At 54.2% G+C, this 23,457-nt stretch overlaps 1 protein-coding gene across 3 annotated transcripts in view; it reads right to left on the reverse strand.

Moving 5' to 3' along the window:
* Positions 1-22,764, reverse strand: part of ADAMTS2 (ADAM metallopeptidase with thrombospondin type 1 motif 2) — a 260,359-nt gene extending 237,595 nt beyond the window's left edge. For 2 of the 3 annotated variants that reach the window (XM_037056645.1, XM_037056646.1), the window contains exons 1-2: positions 22,511-22,764; positions 21,154-21,545 (exon numbers count right to left, since the gene is read on the reverse strand). In XM_037056645.1, the coding sequence (XP_036912540.1) occupies positions 21,154-21,545; positions 22,511-22,628 (510 nt within the window). In that variant the 5' untranslated portion in view covers positions 22,629-22,764. The remainder of the gene's footprint in view (positions 1-21,153; positions 21,546-22,510) is intronic. The other variant, XM_037056644.1, reaches the window with a different exon arrangement.
* Positions 22,765-23,457: the final 693 nt, after the last annotated feature.

Below are 23,457 nucleotides of genomic sequence, written 5' to 3' on the forward strand. Positions count from 1 at the left end.
CTTCAAATGGCTAAACCATACGGTATGTCAACTATATCTCCATAAAGCTGTTACTAAAAAAGGCATGATGATGATGAAAAACTAAGAACCACAGGAATTGCCATATTATGCATTTTTTCGGTGCTGATAGCTCCACTTAACCAAACGTGTGTTCTCTGTATTCTACATGATGCATTTAAAACATTATTTTAGCCCCAGACGCTGTGGCTCAGTGGACTGAATGCCAGCCTTCATTTAAACCAAAGGGTCACTGGTTCGATTCCCAGTCAGGGCATGCGCCTGGGTTGCGGGCCAGGTCCCCTGTAAGGGGTGCAAGAGAGGCAACCACAATTGATGTTTCCCTCCCTCTCTTTCTCTCTCCCTTCTTCTCTCTCTAAAAATAAATGAATAAAATCTTTAAAAACAAAACCAAAAACATTATTCTGACAAGGGCTCTATGAGCCTCACTGGACCACAGAAGGGTGGGGAGGAGGCAGACCAGCAAGTGGGTGTGGCAAGGCCTTGATGCTGGGGCGCCAGGAGAGCTTCTAGCAGGCACCAGGCACAGGGCAGCTGCTCATGGATGCCCCTGCAGCACACCACACCCCAGACTGTCTCGGGCCCTGGTACACTCACACCTCTAGAGGCTTTAGGTTCAACGGCAGTCAAAACAACTAACTGGTCCCTCCTTATTCTGGGACAGGACTGTTCTTAGCATAGGCAGAGCTGACCCTGGGCAGGAATGGATGGTCTCCAAGGGCTCCTGTCCAGGCCCATAGGATGAAGGGCAGGGCAGGCGGGCCAGAGCCAGGGGGGCAGCAGAGGTGTGAGGCAACGGCGAAGGCAGGGAGCCCACTGCTCCCGGATGACAGCAGTCTGGCTTTCCCCTGGGCCCCCAGATATCTCCCTTGGGCTCCCTGCACTTCATATCATGGACTCTACCCCTGGAACCAGTGGTCATGTGGCCAGGCCCGGCCTATCGAAGTCCTGTTTGCTGCCCTGGCCACAGGGGTTCACTCAAAGACTGACCCATGACCCTGCCTGAGCCAGTGAGAAGCAGCCTTGGCCTCTCGCTAAAACCGGAGAGAACAGGAAGCTCTTTCTGCTGGGCTGGCAGGTAAGCTTGTAGCCTCTCACAGAGAGTGGCTGCTGAGGCCAGGCCAGGCCAGGCCAGGGGGAGGGAGGCAGGGATGGAACAGGGTAGGAGGCCAGAGCATCCCCTTTGGCACAAGCCATTTTGCACTGGGTTTCCTGTCCCTTGCAGTGGCAGGCATCTGGGCATGGGCATGAGCACAGAAGTCTGGGAGGGACAGGGTGGCAGGCTCTAGCTGCACAGGTGATGGTAAAAGGACAGGAACAAGTCCCCCACAGCCTCTAGGTTGCACCCTCCAGATTCACAGCCGAGGGAGGGATTAGGGGATGGGCTCTCCCTCTAGAGATGTTGGAAGAAGGACCATGCGCTTCCCTTTCCCTGGCCAGCTGCTCTGGACAGCTCTTCACCCCAAAGGCTGACGTTGTCCTGGAGAGTCCACTCACCACAGAGGCCTGTGTCTCCCCTCCCCCACCAGCCTGCCAACAGGGCCCTTTTCTGCCCTTCAGGCTTCAAATCTTTTCCACATCCTAGCTAACTGTGTCCAGGTACAGTACAGTGGAAGAATATGGTGGAAGAACCCATGTGCGCATGTGTGCATGTGTGCATCCACCCCCAGCCCTACAAGCAGGCGGGACCCAAGGAAAGCACCTCAGCGGGAAAGGATGTAGGACCCTCGACCACTGCCCCCATGATCTGATGGGCTCTCAGTGACGTCAGCAACTCTGGGCTTCATCCAGTCAACACCTGTTCTCCTTCTAACCCAGGAATTCCATTTCAGAACAGTCACCGCCTCATCTGGCACCCGGTCCCAGGCCAGTTACGGGCTACCCAGGGCCCGCCAACTCCCTGCCCACACCCTGATCCAGCCCCAGCCCGGCCACAGAGTGATCAGCACTGACTCAGAGCTGCACTGCACTTCATCCATCTCCAAGCAGGGCCAGGAGGGAGATATTGCCTCATAATAAGAAGGGCTATTCACTACTAAGTGCTGGCCACAAGCCTTCATGTCATCCTCGTCACAGCCACCCTTCACAGGTCAGAGGCAGGAAGCACCCACCTCGACAGAAGAGAAAGTCTCAGGTATGGACACAGGGGCCATGCAGGAAATGGAAGGTTGGGTGGCAGGCTGGGGTGGTCACAGGGAGCTGTAGGGGCCTCTAGGGTGTCTTGTCCCTGCTCGGGGATAGGCCTCAGGGCTCTCTGGGGTTCTCAAGGGAAGCTGGGCATTTGGACTTTTGCAAGACATTTGTCAAATGCTGGGAGGGCCAAACAAAATTCCTGTGTGGGTGGATGTGTCGCCCAGCCCACCAGTTTATTGACTCCACCCTGCATGAGGAGCACAGAAGTCCAGAAAGGACTTCACTGGTAAGGGGCAAGGCAGGGACTCCAATGGGGCCCTGTAGTCCAAACTCATCCAGAGCTTCAGCTGAAACCAATGGACCTGCCCGTGCCAGCCTTCTCCTGAAAGGGTCTTCCTGAGCCACACCCCTGCTGAGACTTGGGGCAGTCTTTGGGAGATAGCCATGTCCTGTTCACCTTGCTGCCAGCCTGCAGGTACACAGCTCCCCCAAGACAGAGGACCCCTGGCAGGCCACAGGGCTGAGCAAAGCTCCCTGACTTAGCAGGGACCTGCCAGTCATGGCTATCATCCCCCACAAAATATCACATATGTCTGCCCTTGGTCAGTGTCAGCCAGTGCAACAGAGCTGGGGGAGAAGCTGCCCCACCGTGGGTGGGTGACGACCAGAGAGGCTCTAAGGTAGACCTGTTGGCTCTGGTCTCCTGGCAGCAGCAGTCACGGAAGTTGAAGTAGGCCCTGGCTGTCAGTTCCCTTAGGTGGTGGTGGCCAGAGGCTCAGAAGACATGATGTGGCTCCACACGAAATCACTATATTCAGCTTGACATTCTCACTGATGTAGCAAGACACAAAATCAATAAATACTGAAAAAGAAGACACGTGAATATTAAGAATTGCACAAGACAATTGTACACTCCAAAATACCCCCCAAAACCAACAATAGCGGGAAAAATAATAAGTTCATGAAATGCCCAGATGCAAATGAAACATAGAAACAGGCACGCCTGGGAACACACACATGGAAGCGTTAAAGCACGAGGTGTGCTCAGAAGGGTGTTCTGCCACTGTTGGAGGTTTGCACTCGTGCTGCTGCGCTGTCAGAAGGCAGACTCTGTTGAAGCAAAGAGGACATACAGAGTGGCCTAGGTGGACTGGGCTTGCCTGGTCTACAGGACTGTCTGAATTTAGCTGCACTTGTGCACACCCACGTGGAGTGGCACCAATGTGCTGTTTTGGGGGCTGTTTGCTCTCTGGAAACTAAGTGTGTAAACTCTGGGACACTGTTCGCCTGGAATGGCAGGCTGCAGGCAGTCCAAGGACATGGCCACCTGCTGCACTGAGGTCAAGCGTTCCTACATTCTCAAATAACCTACCATAAAATACAATGGAAAGGTACTTGTCACAATGGCGATAACATCTAAAACAATGGGTAACAACCTACTGGGATGTCCTTTAAAAGATGAAAACCAATGTTCTTCCTCCTCGGAGAAAACTGAGCATCAGGAGGTGGCCATTCATCAGGAGGCGGCCATTCTCTGCCTGGTGGTAGCGGCAGAGGTGGTGGCGGCCTGCCTGCTGCACTCTGGACTCCACTGGGCATGGCCATGCAGCCAGAACAGAGAGCCTCCTACGGTCTGGCCATGAGACCATAGGAGAACAAAACCCATTTGGAAAACGAATAAAAATAGCCAATACATTTTTTAAGTGCCAATGTGGTACTTGCCCTATCAGGCATTAGAATGTATCATTAAGCAACAAAAGTTAAAAAGTCTACTGCTGGTTAAAAAAACAACAACACACACACAGAGGCCAGAAAGAAACCAGATCTCCTCCATGAACTTCACAGATGAGGGAACACACACCCCAAAGTCACAAGAAAAGAGTGAAGCAAAAAGTGAATGGCATTGAGACAACAGAGTGGCCATCTAGGAAAAAGCACTTAGAATCAACACCTTGGGCAGTACAGGGAACACACTTCACTTGACTTAAAAGAGTTACTTATTAAAAAATCAAATCCAGTCTCTTCTGGCCAAGATGAAGGTGCAGGTGGAAATAGTGTGCCTCCTCGCACAACTAACTTTAAGGACAATGAAGATTTAGAAACAAAAACACAACCAGAACAGACAGAAAATTGAACTGTACCTAAATCTGACAATGAACCATTCATCCAGACTGGTAAGAGGGGCAGAGTCAGCAGCTATTGGAGAGGGGTCGGGACAGGAAAAAGCAGTGGCTGGCAGACCCAGTTGCTGGGGTGGGGGTGGGTGGGAAGGAGCAGACCCAGTGAGGTGTGCAAGGTGGTTGGCTGACCATGGACTCACATTTGCACCCAGATAAACCAGATGAAAACAGGCAGTGAGACAGACCACACAACCCAGGGCCCCAGTAACAGGAAATAAAGCCTAAAAGCACCAATTGAAAAAACTTGCGGGGGTTGAGGTGCTGGGAAAGACTCTCAGCTTCATAGGAGAGTTTGTTGGAGAGACCCACAGGGTCCTAGAACTTACACAAGCCTACCCACATGGGAATCGAAACCAGAAGGGCCCAATTTGCCTGCGGGAAGCAGCAGAAGGGATTGAAATCCAAGAGAGAATGAACCAAGTGCCATTGTTCCCTCTCTGTCCTGGCCCCCATATACAGGATCACAACCCAGCCACTGGGTTGCCCCGCTCTGGTGAACACCTAAGGCTCCGCCCCTCATATGTAACACGTGCAACCAGACCAAAAAATTATGGCTCAAATGGAAGAACAAATCAAAGCCCCAGAGCCAATACATCTAAGAGACCAAGAGATAGCCAACCTATTAGATGCACAGTTCAAAGTACTGGTGATCAGGATGCTCGCAGAACTGGTTGATTTTGGTTGAGAATTAGATGAACAAATGAAGGCTACACTAAGTCAAATGAAGCAAAATGCACAGGGAACCAATAGTAATGGAAAGAAAACAGACTCAAATCAATGGAGTGGACCAGAAGGAAGAAAGAAACAAGCAAACAGAAAAGAATGGAGAAACAAGAATTCAAAAAAATGAGGAGAGGCTTAAGAACCTCCAAGACATCTTTAAACATTCCAACATTGGAATTATAGGGGTACCAGAAGGGAAAGAGGAACAGCAACAAGTGGAAAACTTATTTGAACAAATAATAAAGGAGAACTTCCCCAATCTGGCAAAGGAAATAGACTTCCAGGAAGTCCAGGATGTTCAGAGAGTCCCCAAAAAGTTGGACCGAAGGAGGAACACACCAAGGCACATTATAATTACATTACCCAAGATTAAAATGAAGGAGAAATTCTAGAAGTAGCAAGAGATAAGGGGACAGTCACCTACAAAGGAGTGCCCATCAGACTGTCAGCTGATTTCTCAAAAGAGACCTCACAGGCAAGAAGGGGCTGGAAAGAATTATTCCAAGTCATGAAAGGCAAGGACCTACATCCAAGATTGCTTATCCAGCAAAGCTTTCATTTAGAATGGAAGGGCAGATAAAATGCTTCTCAGATAAGGTCAAGTTCAAGGAGTTTATCATCACCAAGCCCTTGTTATATGAAATGTTAAAGGGACTTATTTAAAAAAAAGAAGATAAAAAATACGAATAGTGAAAGGACAGCAAACTCACAGTTATTAACAACCACACCTAAAACAGAAGCAAACTAAGTGAACAGCTAAAACAGGAGTGGAGCCACAGAAATGGAAATCACATGGAGGATTAGCAACAGGGGAGTGGGAGGAGGAGAGAGTGGGGAGAAGGAGAATAAGTAGCATAGATGGTGGGGAGAAAATAGACAGGGGGAGGGCAAGAATAGTGTGGGAAACTTAGAAGCTAAAGAACTTATGGACATGAACTAAAGGGGGGGTATATGGGGGGAGGGGTGTGCAGGGTAGAGGGGAATGAAGGGGGGAAATGGGACAACTGTAATAGTATAATCACTAAAATATATTTTAAACAATCAAATTCAAAAAAATTACACATATAATATAGTACTTCTTGGAAAGGCTCATTATTTTCTAAAGCCTAAGGAAACAGTAGAGACCAACTGGAGAGGCATGACAGCAAGGCAAACTGCAAAGGAGAGGCAACATGTGAATCCACCCAAGCTAACAAAGGGTTAATGTCCAGGCCCACGGATGACCAGGCGGCTGGGGTTGGGGAGAGGGCAGCAACCACCAGTTATCACAGAAACCTGAGAAGGTTGAGTTTCAGTATCCAGAGGGGTGCACCTTCCCATATCACCAGCCCAAAGCGATGCCCAGGATGGAGGACTCCAGGCCAAGCCAGCTGCAGTGGCTGCCGTGCGGGGAAACAAGCCCACAGGAAGTGGGGGACCCCTGAAGGCCCCTGAGCCCTGGCAACCAATCAGGACAGGCCGGCCCCAGGACTGCTGTCTGCCCTCCCTGACCATGTGTAGTTCCAGAGCACTCACCTGGGCCACTGCAGCTACCCTCCACATGGCCAGTGGCCTCGCTGAAACTGCCCCTGGCTTTTGTTCCTGTGCTGCCTGTCCTGAGGACCTGGGAGGCACTCAGAGCTCAATGCAGCAGCACAACCTTGATGGCGGGGCAAAGGCCTGGCCCAGCCTTCTGGCCCTCCTGTGCCCTTCATCCTCCAGCCAGCTTTGGCCACCCTCTGCCCTCCATCCATCTATTCCCTGACACTGAACAGAGGCTGGCCTCATTCCTCCCACCCCCATGCCCTTGTGCAGGATGGCACAGCAGCCTGGGTCTAACCAGCCTCCCCATAATGACACCCAATGTGGCCCTGGGCACCCCACCATTAGAGCTAGCACCCAAAGGCCAAACTGTTCTAGCTGAGGTGGGGACTACTCTGGCAGAACAGTGGTGTAAGCCTTGACCTTGTTGACTGGGAAGTGTACCAAGAATCAGCTGCCAAGGAGACGAGAAACTCTCCCCCGGCCCCCATAGCGATGAGCCCTGCTGTTGTTGGAGATGTGGGGGTGATGTCCACCCTGAGGCAGCAGAGGTTCTGGGGAACTCCAGCTGCAGTGGAAGAAGCCCAGGTCTGGGCTCTGTGTGTGCTGGAGGAGATCATGGCCCCTCTCAGAGCCCAGATTTCCCCCAGTTCAGGGGGTGATGACACTTGTTCCCAGTGGGGGCTCTGAGTGTCACAGGAGGGGCTGTGTGAACAGGGAAGCACAGGCCTAGCCTGGGCGGAGTATGTGGCCAGCAGTGAAGGGCCCACTACCCAGGAAGCATCACTGAGAGTTCCAGTTAACAAAGAGGGTGTCCCTCACATTGGGAAAGAAGGGAGGACAGGGGGGAGGGCCAGGGAAAAGGGAGGGGAGAGAAACAGAAGTCAGGGGAGAGGGAGGAAGGGAGGCAGGGAGAAGGAAAGTCAGAGGAGAAGGAGGAGGAAGGCCATGGGAGGAAGGGAAAGGGAGGCCTGAGCCAGGATGCAGCACAGCCTCCCTGCCCTCCAGTGACAGCTGGCTGTCCCTGGAGCTGCATTTGGGGGCTGCTCAGGAAACATATGGCCTTCTTGCCCACTGAGCTGGGCCTGGGCCTGGACCTCTCCCCACTCTGTGTGCCTGTGCATGTGGTCTCAGACCCATGCACCCAGGAGCCCAGAACAGTGGCTGGGAGCCACGCAGGCCTGCTGTCTGGCTGGGGGCACCGAAGAGCACCCAGGAAGATGCCACCCCTGCCCCGGCCCCAGCAGATGGGGCCTGCAGAGTCAGTGCACAGTGCCCACCGAGTTCCTAGCACGGCTTGGTGAATAGCCAGCCTCGGGGGCTGCCCTCTCTCTGCCAGGTCTGAATTTCCAGGATGGGAGGGCAGAGGGGATCAGTGCAGCTTCCCTGGTCCCAGGCTGCCCGGAGGCCTGGTCGCCCCTCTGGCCAGCATCCCTTGCCACCCTCATCCTCCCATTACATTCTTTTGGAAGGAGGCCAGCCAGCTTTATTCTTCTCCACTCCTTAAAGGGCACACCTTTGAGGCTGGCTGTGTTGCAACTGGGGAAATGAAGGGTCACAGGCCAGCCAGAGGGAGCCAGGTCAGGACTCGGTTCTGTTAGACCTCAAAGCCTCATGACCTTTCTCTATGTCAGTGGGGGCCCACCTGCTGTGTGTGAGGCTGTCCCATGCAGCTTTTGAAAAACAGAGACCTGGGGTTCCCTCCAGGTGTGAACAACTGGACCCTGCTGGGGTGGAGCCCAGGCTCAGGCATCATATGAAGCTGCCCAAGCCCACATCTGTCTGCAAGCAGGCAGACCGGCTGTACCGGCACAGGACAGGCCACAGAAGCATGCAGAAGTAAGGCACCAGTGACACATGAGGGCCTGTGTGGGCAAGCCCAATCCTCATGAGGGGCTAGTCTCTGAAAGACTCAGGACAGGGCTCAGGGGGTCTCCCCATGGGAGAGACTCACAGAGACCTGGTGCCTCGAGGGCCAGCTCCCTCCCACGGCAGCCCCTGTCCTGTGGAAGCCACTGCAGAGCTGCCAGGGCAGCCTCCTCCAGCTTCCTAAACACAGATCCCCACCCCCACCAGTGCTTCCTGTGAGGGGCCCCACAGCTGTAAACTTGGGGAGTGGCAGAGGCTGGCTTGCCTTCTGGGGCCAGCAAGCCAGCAACTGAGAGGCTCTGAGGCCCAGATCAATGGGAGATGCAGCCCTCAGGGCATTGTGAGGCCTTTGGCTTTGGGGGTCAGTGGGGTGGTGTGAGCTGTTAAGACACACTTTTTTCTAGATGTTACCTCCTTTGCTGATTAAAATAGGATCTCAGAAAGCTAGGATTCAGAGGATCTTGCCTTCACACAAAACCCATCTCAGTCCACTAGCGAGCATCACATTAAGCAGAGGAACGCTGGGCGCTCCCACCAGAGCTGGGTGCAGATGTAGACGCAGACACAGACGCAGACGCAGACGCAGACGCAGAGCCACTGCTGCTACCTAACATCACTCTGAAGGGTCTGGACGGTGCAGGTCGGAAATGCAGCTCCCAAATCACCATCACCTCGGACTGTGCCCCAAGGGGATCCACAAAGACATATTGGAATTAATGAGTTCAATCAAGCAGCTTGACAAAAGATAATTATATAAAAATCAATAGCCTTCCTGTACAGTAGCAGTAGATGGAAACAATTCAATTCACAATGGCAAAAAAATCCTTGAAATGACCCTGATTAAAAACAATGAGTAACCTGTATAAAAAATGTATAATACTTCACTTGCAGCAACAAAGCAGGATTAAATCTACTGAAAAAACACCATGATCCTGGCCAATACTGTAAATTAGGTCGATCCCTGCTGTTAATTGGTCTCTGGGTTTCATTTAATGTCAGTCAGATTCACAAGGGATCTTTTTAACCTAACAAAACAATTCTAAAATTCAATTGAAAGAATAAACAGATGTGACGAGCCAACAAAATTTTGTGAAAGAAGCAGCAAAAGGGGCAGCATACAGCCACTTCAAAGCAGCCCTGCCCCACAGAAGTGGGGTGTGGACTTCACAGTCACCATGTTAAAAACAGAAAAAAAAATAGGTGAAATTGTTTCAGCAATATATCTTATTTGACCTAACATATCCAACATATGATTTTAGCCTATAATCAACACTTGAAAATTATCAATAAAACATTCTCTTTTTTGTAGTACCATAACTCTTTGAAAGCTGGTGTGTATTTTACACTCAGAGCACCTCAGTTCAGACCTGCCACGTTCCTGGTACTTGGCAGCCTCACGTGGCCGAAGCAGCCGCCACAGCGGCTGGCACAGCTAATACTTGAGCTGCGTACAGCTCTGAAGCACTCATGAACACAGTTAGTGCAGGTTCAGGAACAGACAGAAAAATAAAAGTTATCTGTGACACCGCTTAACCTGACTGGAGATGAGATGTGGCATAATACAGTTTATATACACAGCTGACCCTTGAAGAACATGGATTCAAACTGTGTGGGTCCACTTACACGTGGATTTTTTTTTCTGCTGACCCTTGCAGTTCAATGGACCTGCTCAGTTCAACTGACCTGCACAGTTCAAACTGCATTGGTCCAGGGTGAGCTGGTGGTAGGGAATCTGCATATGCAGACAGCCAAGGGAAGTCATGCAAACATTTTCAACTGCATACACAGTGGGCACCCCAGTTCCCACATTGGTCATGTCCCAGTCACTCACAGCTCTTGAGCCACTTTTGGTCATGCCTCCAGGAGCTCCATCCCAGTCAGACTGGCCACTGCTGAGCCCAAGGCCAAGCTTGCAGGGAACACACACACACCTTATTTGCCATGTGCTCCCCATCCCGCTTTCAAAGGAGAAGTACCCTGTGGTAGTGCTACTGCCACAGCAGGCCATGGTCTGTCCCTCCAGCATGAGCAGCCAGCCTCTGCCACCGCCCTGCTTCCCAGCCAGGAGTGCCGTGTCGGCTCTGACAGCCCCAAACTCAACGGAAACATTATAGTAATGCTGATGACAATGCTGCATGTCCAGGACTCTGGGCTGTACACACTCGGGATGGAGTCAGCAGGCCTCAACTCTGCCAGCAGCCCGCAGCTGGCAGTGGTTGCTGGGTGGCAGGCACTGCCTGGCATGCAGAGGCCCAGCTACCTCCTTCCCTTCAGTTAGTGCAGGGTCGGCGCTTCTCGTGTTGGTACCCTTACCACTCAAATGTCTTCGGAAAGTCACACTGTGGATGGCAAATGTGCAGGAAGGCTCAAATGTCTTTGGAAAGTCACACTGTGGATGGCAAATGTGCAGGAAGGCACGGAGAACCTGGTGTGTGTGGCTTTGTCATCAGTGAGCACTGTCCCAGAGGAATGACTGTGACTCTCTACTTCACCAAAGTCAGGAGACACCCAGGAGTGGGTGAAGCTAGTCACACACCAAGGAGGCCAAGCAAGCAAGGCAGGAGAAGTAGACCACTGCCCCCAACAACCAGAGGCAGGCAGCTTGAGCTGATGCCAGGAGGGACTGTGGAAAGATTTAATTGGGAGTGTCCCTTCTTTCTTGTGTGTGTCCTATCATTGATGGCCCCTCAGATCCAAAGAAATACAGAAATGGCCACCATTTCTCAAACCTCAGCCTCAGCCCAGGCTTGTCATGCACCTATCCTTCCAACACCCAGTAAGGTGGGTGTGGATGGACACTTCCTTCACAGTCTGTTCAGTAGGCCCTTGTCCAGGTTACCCAGCTTCATGGGGCAGAGCTGACAGAGTGACATGCCAGCCTCAAGCCCACACTAAGTCCACTGATCGCTGAGCTCATCACTGAATGACACAGGATCAGGCCGGGCAGCATTGAGGCTGCCCGGCCCCTTGGAACTGCCTGAGCCTGGAATTCTGGGTGCCAGTTTCTGCTGCCTCTGAGCAGGAGCGCCCCAGTCCACAGGCCTGGAGTAGATGTGCAGTGTAATTGAAATTCACAGATGAGCCCAAGGAGCTGGCTCCAGGCTTGGAAATAACTTCTCCATATTAACGATAGCACCGCTGACCCTGTGGACAGCTGACATTTAATACAAAGCCTATGCAGCAAAGCCAGGGGCTCCCACCTGGGCCCTCCCTTTCCAGAGCGCCTGCTGTGGGCGGTCCAAGGCGGTAGCAAGATTCAGAGGACCAAGGTCTTCTTCTCCCTTCAGTACCTCCACTCCACCTTGGTCCCCTCCTCTGCAGGAAACCCTTGCTAAGAACACACATGGGCACACACATGAGAAATGCACACACTCAGATGCACACACATGTAACCTACACAAGACACTCATGTGCATACTCACATACTTGTTCAAATTCGTCCTTAAATGAATGCACATGTCCCACATAAAGATATACATGTGTACACACATGCTTATGTGCACACATTTACCTGCATGCACACATTTTCACATATACATACATACATACCCCCGTGTACAGATAGATGAATGTACACACATGCTCACCTGTGCCTGCAGCCTGGTGGGTTCTGGCCGCAGCAGCACAGAAGGCCCCAGCCCTAGAAGTCTGAGCCAGGGAGGCTCAGATGTGGATTACACAGGGTGTCTGCCCGCCCACCATACAGACCCAGGGTCCCAGCAGAGTCCCCCCACACACCCCTGCCCCTGTAGACCTCAGAGAGCAGAGTAGGAGGCCTGGCCCCAGCTCAGGCCACCATCATTCACCAAAGCCACCCTTGATGCTGAGTGCCCAAGGAGCTCTAGGCAAATGAACCCCAATGGCTGTCGCGCTGGTGGTCCTCACAGCAGGCCTGGGTGGGGACTGGGCCTTCCCCACCACCCAGCTAACCCTGGGCAGAGGTCTTCACTTGTTACGGGCTGGGGACACTAGGGTGCGGGCAGTCAAGGCTGGCCATGGGGCAGGAGGATTCTGAAACCTGCCAATATCTGAATGAGCAGCATCGTTCACTCAGCAATCAGAAACACAGGGCCCCACGGCAGCATCAGGGCAGAGGGCAGCAAGTTCACAGGGGTTGGCCCTGGAAGAGCTGGCTGCCCTGCGCCTGGACTTACAGGCCAGTGACCAACAATGCTGGCCTTCCTGAGTGGTCAAGTGGTACTCCACAGTGCTCCCCCCAGAGGATTCCAAGGGGAAAGGTGACCCAATACACTGAAAGTCTACAAATCTGAGTAATGGGGGGCATCTGGGTTTCCTGATCTGTAAAACAGGGACAATAGGAGGTGGCTCCCAGGACATCTGCAGGGATGTGGCACATGTTGTGGGCTGAGAAAGAAGGTGCGCACGATGACCTCCTGACGGCCTCCCCGGCAGGGAGAGCAGTGGCTTCCGTGGGTCCCCAGGCAGCTCTGGGCAGGGGTCTGACTGGCAGAGCAGCCTGGAGGTGAGGAGCCAGTGCCTCTCCTTCCTGGGTTCGGCATGAACATGTGACTAAAGCCATAACCAATCAGCACATTGCATCTGTAGGCCACAGTGACTGGTTATAGAAAGGTTCCATGACTTAATCCTGTCCAATCAGGGTGAAGCTCAGCACCACAACCAGAGCCACCAAATAACAAACTGTTTTCAATTGTCACCAAGCTGTCCCTGGGGGTCTGAGTGGTGTGGAGGCAGCCACGGGCAGTGGCTCCAGAAACCAGTCACATAGGGGAGAAGGAGCTGGGCCAGTGAGGTTCCAGGGACACCAACCCAATCCGTAATCACTCACCCAGCCCTGAGAGTCCTCAGATGTGGTAAAAATGCATATAAAATTTACCATCTTCACCATTTTCATAACATTGTGCAACCATCACCACCATCCATCTCCGGACCTTTTTTCTTGGAAAACTGAAACTCTGTGCTCAGTAAACACTAATTTCCCATGCTCCAGCCCCTGCACCCACCACCCCACTGCCTGTCTCTATGATTTTCAACTCGTCTAAGGGACTTCAGAGGCCTTACTTGCTGAAGAGCTGAGTCTGAGTCTCAGACCATGAATGCCAGTCTGAATGGCTGCCATGAGCCAGGACGGGCACAGGCTGCTGCTGGGCCTCCGGAGCGCGAACCTTGCACCAGGCAGCCTGTGCCATGGTGGCCGCCGGCCGTGCACACCCTTTCCTGCCTCATAGGAAAGAGCCCCCAGGAAACCCCTTTTCTCCCATGAAATCACCCCCAGTCAGAGGGGGTAGCGAAGCCAGCCAGGAGGTTGAGGATACCCTGGAAGAGTGTGTGTTGGAGGGGTGACCATGATAAAGTGAGACTGAATTCCCAGCAAGTTCCTATTGACCCCAAGAATGAAAGTGCCTGTTAAGGACTCCTGGTGGTTAATGGGGCTCAAACTTATAAACTGGGCCTAATGACCACTGCCCTCTATGCTTCAGTGAAAAGCTGCAGCAGGCAGTCTACCTCCTGCCACCCAAGCTCACCATTATAAAGGAGCCTGTGGGCTCATAAATCAACCAATGGGCTGAAGACCTCTCCTGGCCAACCAATGCTTTGCAGTTATAGCCTTATTTGCATGTTTACTGATCAATCAGAGCAGCTCCATTCTGACCAATCAGGACACTGCTATTTGAGCCAAACAAATTGTGCTGATTTGGAGTTCCTTATCTGCATAGAAAGGGACCAATCAGGGACTGGAGGGTGGGGGGCGGGGGGGGGGAGGTTCTTCTTATATAAGCCAGTTCCACCTCTGCCTCAACAGAGCAAACTTCCAGTTTCCACTTAAAACTGTGTTTCCCTGTGACACCACAGCTGCTTCACCTAAGTTGCTGCACCTGGGTTGCTTCAACTGAGCTGTTCCCCAGCTGAGCCATATCACAGCTGATGTTATACAACAAAGCCGTTTTTACCAAATAAAGTCTCCCCCCTTGCCAAATTGGGGACCATAACCTTCCACTTACACTTCCCCAGAATGGTCCCTGCCTGCAGGGAGCCCTGGCCCATCTAGTCATCCTGCCATCAGCACAGCTCCCAATACTTCCACACTGACCTGCAGACATCCCTCCAGGGCCCGCAGTGCCCACACAGGGTCTGCACACTGGACTTGCTGCTCACATAATGTCAAGAGACAGAACTGCAGCCTCCTGAAGAACATTGGAGGGTCAGGCAGCAAGGAGCCCACAGTCCCTAGGGGCAACAATCTTTCACAGAAGGCAAGGCATGGGCTGGCCAGGGTCCCCACCTCTCCCTCTGCCAGCTGCATCATCCCCTCACTGTGTATGGCCCCCATCACCCTTAAGACACCTGGAGTTGCCCATGAGGGTCCCAGAAATGTTTGGCTTCAGTCTACACTGTCCACCTGGACACCCTGAGGCCAGAGGCAGGACTTGCCCAGGGTCAAACGGGAACTTGCCAGGCGGGGCCGAAGGTCTCCTCACTGCAGCTTGACCCTCCCCCACACAGGCCCAACAATGCTTCCCTCCACTACTTAGTTTGGTTTAAACCAGGAGTTTTGGACTTGAGTTTCAGAGACCCCCAAGGGTGAGGCAGGAAAAATGTGCAATACCACGTGTGTACACAAGTGCTTTCCTGGGGGAAAGGAGACAGCTTTTGGCCATTCTCCAAGGGGGCCTGCCCCACTGAGTGTGGGCACTCTGAGCTTGGCAGCAGACCAGACAAGGAGAGACGGGCCAGCTGTGGACACTGGAGGGCATGGAATCTCAGTGGTGATCCTGCCCCTGGTCCCTGCACTGGCTTCTGGCGCCCCGGCTCCAAAGGCATGCATAGTTCATGGTTCCCAGTGGAGCTCTGCCCAGCCAGAGCTGGCTCCTGTGGACTTCACCAGGCACGACTCTCCCATGGCACAAGAGTGCAGCATGGATATGAGTGTCCAATACAGCTTCCTGGATGAAGTACCATTTAGCTGAAACCTACAGAGTGAACCAGGCGAAGAGAGAGGGGTGAGAGCGACCTAGGTGAGAACGTAGCCTGTACATGGGCCCTGAGCTGGGAGTGTCTAGCATGGGATGAACAAAAAGCTCAGTGTGACAGAAGCACAGGCATGAGGGGGACACAGTGACAAATAAGGCTGGAGACCACTGAGCCCAGCCATGGGGGACGCTGAATGCCAGCTCAGTGGTTTTGGATTTTTTTTTCAGGTTTGAATTTATTTTTCAAGAGCAGCAAGAACCACAGAAAGGTCTTAAGCAACGGTGTGACGTGATTTAATGTGCGATTTACAGAAACCAGTCTGGCTGCTATGTAGCAACAGAGTGGCTAGGGAGAGACCAGTTAGGAGAAGGAGCCAGAGGCAGGGTTTGGGGTGGGGCGTAGCGGAGAGCTGAGGAACAGGATGAAGTCCAAGGATGTCTAGGGTTCTGGGATTCTGGTCCCAGTAAAAGGTGCAGCCTAGAGAGAGTGGAGAGACCTACGTTCCATTTCACAAGCATAGGGCCACCTGGGGAAGAAGCCCAGAGGCAGCTGGGCATCTGGAGATCTGGGCCAGACATGGAGGCCTTGAGTCTAGGTGGGGTATGGCAGTAGCCATTCTGCCCGGGGTACCTGCCCTTCCTCTTGCTTTTATGATAAAACCCCAATCCATTCCAGAGCCCAGGGATCTGATCCTCACTCTCAACACCAAAGGTGGGCAAGAAACGGGCTAGGCCCACTTCACAGTGACTGGTGTAAAGATAGGCCTGCTCCCTAAGTGGAGCCCAGCAGAGCCTGCCCCTAGATCTTAGAAGGAACTACCCAGAAAAGAGAGCTCTCCATTTCTCAGAGATTGCAGAGCGAATATGTTCTGAAACCATCCCTGAGCCTCTGGATCTAGCCATGCCTGAAGCTGACACTCCTTACACCCTAAGGATAACTGGGGCCATAATGCCCCTTGCTTATTTCACCCATTATAAGCTGGTTTTCTGTCATTTAAACTGAGAGAGTTTTAAATAAAGAGTGTGAGACACCGTAGAGGAGACAGACCTCCCTGGGCAGCTGTGCAGATTGCCAAGTGCAGGACCTCTCTTTGGTGTGCCTAAGACCCTCTCACTGCCCTCCACACAGTGCCAAGGCAGACTGGGAAAAGGCAGACCCTATAAGGAACAGCTGCAAGTTCCAGACACCCTGCACCACCAGCCCCACAGCCTGGCCCTGCTACCTCCGTTCTAGCACTTGAGTCAGCTTGAGCCCAGTGTGTGGCCTCAAAGGCAGCAGACTGGTTAGGAAAAATATAACTTATCCTGGTCCCTTAGGCCAGCAAATGACTTCTCTCTGTAGCCTTCAGTGACTCTTATGATCCAGCAAGACTAAACAGAGAAGGTGCCTGGCCAGGATGGTAGCCTAGCAGGGGAGCCCCAGCCCACAGGGCAGCAGCCTCTCTGAATCTCAGCCATACAATGAGGGCTCTGCATCACAGAGTCACGGGGGGGTACTCTCCTCAGGCTTTGGGGGCTGACCCTCTCGATGTCCAGCCACAGGCTCTGCCTGGCTAGAGACGCCAGGCTGGAGTGGTTGCCAGAGCTGCACTGAGCAGGACAGAGGTGGGGCAAGGTGCTTCCCTCCCCCATTGCCATCGCCCAGCTTGTCAGCAGACTACTTGATCCCTAGGCCTCTCCCAGCTCCCGCTCACTCACACTGACAGTGGTCAACACCCCTAGCTCAGAAGACACCCAAGAGTCAAAGAGGAAAGATAGAAATGTTCCAAAGAAATGAATCTCTTCATTTTCATACTTTTTGTTGGCATGCAAAAGAGGCAATAACACGTAATGAGTACAGTCTTGGAGTCACACAAACATACGTTCAAATACTAGTGTAAAGCTTGAAGCAAGCTGTCCTGGCTTTGTAGCTTAAGCTTACTCATTTGTCAAACAGGAATAAGATCAGCCACAGGGTGCTGTGAGGGTTAAACAAGGAGATTCAGCGTAAGGCACTCACAGGAAGCATGGCACAGAGTGGGGGTACAAGGTCTGCCAGGTACGAGTATTACTTCTGATGCCAACGGCCTCCTTACTGGGTGTTGAAGGATGATGCAAGATCAGCACACCTGTCCTGTGGCTCAAGAAGGACTAGAAAAGTTTTCCATAGCAGTGGGGCGTACAAGAACCCTTTGCCGAGAAGTATTTCCCTGTGCATCACGAAGAGGCAAGCTTTAACTGTTCCCTGTAAACATTATGAACACTTTGTCAAGAGGCTGTGAAAAAACCTGGGGGCTCTCTAATTTTCAGCCTCTCTGGAGAAAAGGGGCAATGTCTTAGGAAGCATGCCTTTACCTGGCATTTCTGGAGTCTCCATCTCTACCTGACTCCAGTAGAATTTGAACACTGGCAGGCTCAGGGTCCTACCCTCATGTCATTTGGGGGAGCAGCACCTCGTACACTCCCTATCAGTAGGGTTCTGAAGAGCTTGTGTCCTGATTCTCATGGGAGCATGTGACTTCAGGCTGGCCAGAGTGACACAAGGACTCAGCTGAAATAATCAGGAAAAGATGTCAGCCTGGCACTGCTGAGGCCCCCTAACTCACCACAGAAGGATCCCAGCTGATGACAAAGGCAACAAACACACAGGAAGGAGTATGCACGAGACAGCAAGCATCCTCATGGCCTGAGTGGAGCACCTGGATTCAGCCATGCCTGAACACTTAGCATTATGTGAGCTAATAACTTCCCACTTCTGTTTAAGCTAATTTAATTGGAGGGTTTTCTGTCACTTATAACTGAGAGGATCCTGACCCTGTGTACCAAATAGATTAGGAGACTGCTGTGCATGGTAAACAAAACTACTTACTACTGTCTTTCTTTAAAGAAATGAAATAAACTCAGGGGGCCCGGCAAATAGACGAGCACATGTATGTCCCAATCCAGGGGCTTGAAAGGTTCTGTGGCTCTTGGGAGAGGCTGGTCTCACCAAAGCATCTAAACTTAATCTCAGACCACAGTGGCCAGCTGAACCCTGCTCCATAGCTCCTCTGCACAGTGTCCAGGGAAGCTAATTCCACACATTCTTCAGAGCAGGGTCCCACAGTCCCACCTATGCTGGCCGAGCTGGATTCACAAAGTTCAAGAGGCTTCTTTATTACAGAACTTCTCAGAGAGCCTGTGGACTTCTTGATTCTCCCAGGCTGAATGCAAGACCCAGCTTTTCCCACACCCTGTGGTCCACTGAACCCTATTTGCTCAGAGCCCGCAAGCCTGCAGAACTGTAATGCAGAAATGGGGCTGCAGAGCCCTGCTTCTCAAAGTGCAATCTGAGGTCAAGAGCATCAGCACAGGAGCCCCTGAGAAGCTCAGAACCTCAGTGGGGCCAGAGGTGCGGAGTCAGAATCTGAATTTTAACAAGTTCCCGGGGGGGTCTGCACCATACCTGCTTGGGCATGTTTCACTACCTACGAAGGAAGAACAGGAGCTACACAGAAAAGGGCTCCATGTGGCGTGTTGGTTCAGGGCCAGAGCTGCTGGGAGGATGCTATGCACTTAGCTGTGAGAGGCCTACTGAGGGGCATGCACAGGAAGTACAGCTCCTGCTATCACATCTCGGTGACTTTCACCCACCAGACTTGGGAGTGTCGTGGAAGAAGGGACTGGAGAGAACCAGGACAGACTCCTGCCATCGGGGGTTGAGCCTCAGATGCCTGGCTGTACACAAGGCATGAGGACCCTTCCCCTGCAAGGTCGAAGCCCTTACCCTTAGCACATGGGTGATGATGCACAGAGGGGCATTAAGGGCTAAGGAATTGGCACAGAATCAGAACAGATACACACAGCAACGAGAAAGAAAAGAGAAGCCATGATGCCACCCCACTGTCCCTAGGCCACCTCTTGCCAACAGCATTCAAGGTTGTCCAGGGAGGCCCAGCCCCTTTTCCAACTTTAGTCTTCTTTCCAGCCCTGCTGATGTGTGTCCAGTACATCCGACAGCTCACTGTGCCCATCCTGACCGGTGGAGGCACACCTGGTACCTCTTCCCTCTGCTATGATCACCAGTCTGAGTGGCTGCCTGCTGGCAAAGCATTCTTCAAGTAGCCCCCGGCTGCCCTGAGCGTGTGGGCCCCAGGAGGCACTGGGCCAGCCCCCATCTCTGATCAGCACAGTGGACAAAATGCGCTAGAGGTGCTGGTTGAACAAAGAATCACTGAATGAACTGAATGAATGATGCAATGACAAAGGCCCTCTGAAATGCTCTCTGCTGAGATTAACTAGTACACAGGAGCTGGCCCACCATGGATGTGGTGTCATCACACCACATCCATGTCACCTCTTCCAGCCTGCCCACCTGCCCCACCCCAACGCCCCTGTGTTCCCAGTACCCTTTTCTTTTCATTTAGGTAACTCACCTCAAGTAAAGAGATGTACCCATGAGGCCTGGGACATCGCAGAGACAATGGGCACAGTGGGCAGTACCATGTTAATCCAACACCCCCAAGGGCACTGACAGCTGTCTGCAATCTGCCTAGGCTCTAACCAAAGCCAGCCAAAGGCGGTGATTTTTGGAAGCAACAAGTGACATTTCCTGTGTCTCCATAAAAAGAAGACCAGAGGCTGCAGGGCTCTGGAGTAATTGCTGGCTCTGCAGCCCGCAGGACAAGCCTGAGGACAGGGGCTCAGAGGCAGCAGGCTGCGAGGCCAGCCACTCCCTCAGAACAGGAGTCTTCTGGGTAGCAATTAGAGTGGAACCCTGGGGGCGGGGGTGGCCTAGAGGACTGGTCAGCACAGCCAACCTGACCACCGAATACCCACTCCAAAATCAAACACTGCAGAGGCTTCCTCCCTGGGCCACACCTCTGGGTGGCCAGACAGAGCACCACCAATGTCAGCTGCCTCCCTGAGCATTAATCCAGCTTCCTCCGAGGCCCTCCTGACAAACCGTGGTCCCTCTGGACCCCTAGTAGTAGGAGGACTTCCCCAGGCTCCAGTCACACTGGGTGGGCTAGGGAGTCTCAAGAGGTGATCCACTAGCTTCTCTCCGGCCCTTCAGGGGCTGCCCATGGGCCCCAGAGCCTGTATTTTCCAACGTTCCCCTTGGCTCAAAATAGAGAAAACCGACTTTTCAAATAACTAGTTGAAGTTCAACAGGAAACCACAGTATAAAAATCAGCAGCTCCCTGTCAGCCAGGGACAGTGGCATAACTGGGAATTTCAGAACCACTGCCTTCCCCCTGGGCCAGCACCACCGGCATCTACAGAAACAAAGAGATGACTGCCAGCACATGTGCCCCCCCCATCACACATACTAAAATGCACAGAGTCACACACTCAGCTGCACATGAATGAGCAGAAACCTATAGATACACATGTGTGCAAGACACATAAAGTACATCCCCACATTCCCACAGGTGCACAGGTACCAAGACACTAGTCAGTACACAGCAACATTCCAAACACACGCGCATACACAGAAGTATATACACACCTGGATGCCAGACCAAGACCTGTGCCAGCAGGCAGAAAGGAGACCCTTGATCAGGGTTTTTGGAGACCCTGGGCCTCCAGGGTATAAACCACCCTTCTCCCGCCAATCAAAATGACTTCTGTCCAGCCAGCGCCTTCAGTCCTGCCAACCCCTTGTGTCGATGCCCCCGCATCCCTAAGCAGAGAAGGTCCTCAGTGCGGGCCTTTCCCTCCTGGAGGACACCCAGGTAACTGGCTTCTGAAGCTCAAGCGAGGACCTTGGACACAAAGAGAGAGAAGCGCCTACTCACCAGCCCGTCGCAGTTGCTGAGTGCCACGGAGGAGGCTTCAGTCAGGCCGGCCACGTCTCCAGTGTAGAGGCAGGTCCCAAGCAAGGGCTCCACCCGGGTGGCACCCGACTCACCCTGCCACTCCACCGTGGCCCCGGGCGCCACAAGGCGGGCGTTGGGCTGCAGCCTCAGGTGCAGGTCTCGGCCAAAGACCGTGACATTGTAGAAGAGCCGGCCTTCAGGGTCCTCGCTGCCTCCAGGGAAGCCCGGGGTCTGGACTGGGACGGCCCTGCGGGCTCGAACCCCGGCTTGGGCAGTCCTCACCGACACCACTTGAGACACCAAGCGGCCCTGGGCGTCAGTGCGCACAGGCACCGCCAGGATGCGCTCCGTTCCGTGCCCCAGGGGGCCGCCTGCAACAGAAAAGGGGCATCAGAGCCGCAAAGAACTGGGAGCTCCCAGCCTCTGGCTGTGCCCCGCAACCCCAGCCCCGCCCCCACTGCGAAAGGAGGGGCATTCCTTCAGGCAACCCCCAGAAACTAGGCTGCACTTCCCCGGCTTTCAGCCACCCGGGGAGGGGCGTTAACACGTCCACCTCTCCCTAGCTCCGCCGCCCCAGGCGGTCTCACTCTGGGACCCCGGAAGCCCAGAGTTCTCCTTGCCCCGTTCTGGGTTGAGGATCTGCGGGCTCCTGACATTTCTCCAGGGGACGCCGCGTCAGAGCGGCCCTCCTGCCCCCCGTGAACCTACTGCCCTTGACGGGACGTGGAGCCGCTACGAAGCCATGCCCGTTGTACCCCCTAACCGTGCGCCTCTACCCTTTCCAGTGGCCCCCAGGGCGGAGAGAACTCGGTTCTTCTGGACATAGGCGGCCTGTCCTTCTTGTCCACCTCCCGCTGAGCCCGCTGCCGGTCCTCTGTCCCCAGAGAGGTGGAGCAGGGTCCCTCGGATCTTCGGGGATGCCCTTCGGGGCGCCCAAACCAATCCGCAGGGCCCCAGGCGGCGCGCTGGTCACTGGTCTCCTCCGGAGCATCCCTGGGCGCCAGCCGAGGCGCCGCCTGGCCCTGGCTCCCCGGGACCCGCTGGGGCTGGCTCCGCGAGAGATTCGCCGCTGGGCTTTCCCGGCCCGGCACTTCCACTCTCTGCGTCCGCAGAGCTGCAAGGGTTTCGAAGCTTCCCGTGGCCCAAGGCGCCCGGGGGCACCGCGGGGGCGCCCCCTGCGCAACCAAGCCTGCCCGAAGTTGGCCAACTTGGCCCGGGGCGGGGCGCTCAGAGTTTGCCCAAGTCCGGCAGGACGCAGCCTGAGGAGGGGGTGGTGAGGCGCGCCCGGCGGGGCCGACCTCTGGGGGTCGCAGGGGTGGGGGCGTGCCGCACCTACCTGGGGGGTCGGTGGCGGCTAGCCAGGCATCCACTGGCGGCGGCAGCAGCAGCGGCAGCAGCAGCAGCAGCAGCGCGAGGCAGAGCAGGCGGCCGTCCGCGCCCGCCGGCGGATCCATGGCAGCCGGACCGTAGCCCGGGCCCCGCACTCGCAACCGGCGCGAAACTTCCCTGCGCGCCTCCCAGCCCACATCTGGGGGCAGCTGGAGCCGCCTGCAGCTGCCGCACCGCAGGGCGCGGGGCGGAGGAGGCGAGGCGCTGAGGGGAGGGCGGGGAGCGCGGAGGGGAGGCGGGGAGAGGGAAGGAGCAAACGAGGAGGCGGGAGGGCGCAGGCGAGCTCGGGGAGGGCGGGGACGACGGGCGCAGCCTGCGGTGACCCGGTGCTTCTTGGCGCGGCCGCCGCCGCCGCCGACCCCCATCCCCCCACCCCTCCACCTCACCTTCTAGACTGCCCCCCTAGCTCCCCTCGCTCGCAGCGAAGCAGAGACACCCCGAGGCGGCGGCAGAGAAGCGCCACGGGTAGTGCATGGGGAGTCCCGCCGCTGGCCGCTCTGGGCTTGCCCTGCGCCCTCGAGGCCACACTGGGTCAGCCAGAGTCCTCTTTGGGGGCGGGGGGCTGGATCACACTGGTTACCTTGGGGCACAAGGACCACGTAGCCCTATCTTTGCCCCCTGGGACAGGACAGGGCTCAGGGATGGGTGGGAGTAACGGAGGCCTGGGATGGAGACCAAGAGGCCCAGAAATGCTTTTATAGGAGGGTGCACTCACTGTAGGCGCTACCCCAAAAGTCAACCTTTACCCTCCATAGAGATGCAAGTTTTCCTCGGCCCTCGCTCGGTGTTTCTCTGCCTGACGTCCCTGTCCTCTCCGTCTGCCTCCTCATCTCTCCATTGAAGCCTGGGAGCACAGCCACCTGCACCAGACCGGGCCCTCTGTCCTAGAGCACA

This window comes from Sturnira hondurensis, unplaced genomic scaffold (genome assembly GCF_014824575.4).
Source record: "Sturnira hondurensis isolate 20B ecotype Veracruz unplaced genomic scaffold, ASM1482457v3 Scaffold0009087, whole genome shotgun sequence".
Lineage (NCBI taxonomy): Eukaryota > Metazoa > Chordata > Mammalia > Chiroptera > Phyllostomidae > Sturnira > Sturnira hondurensis.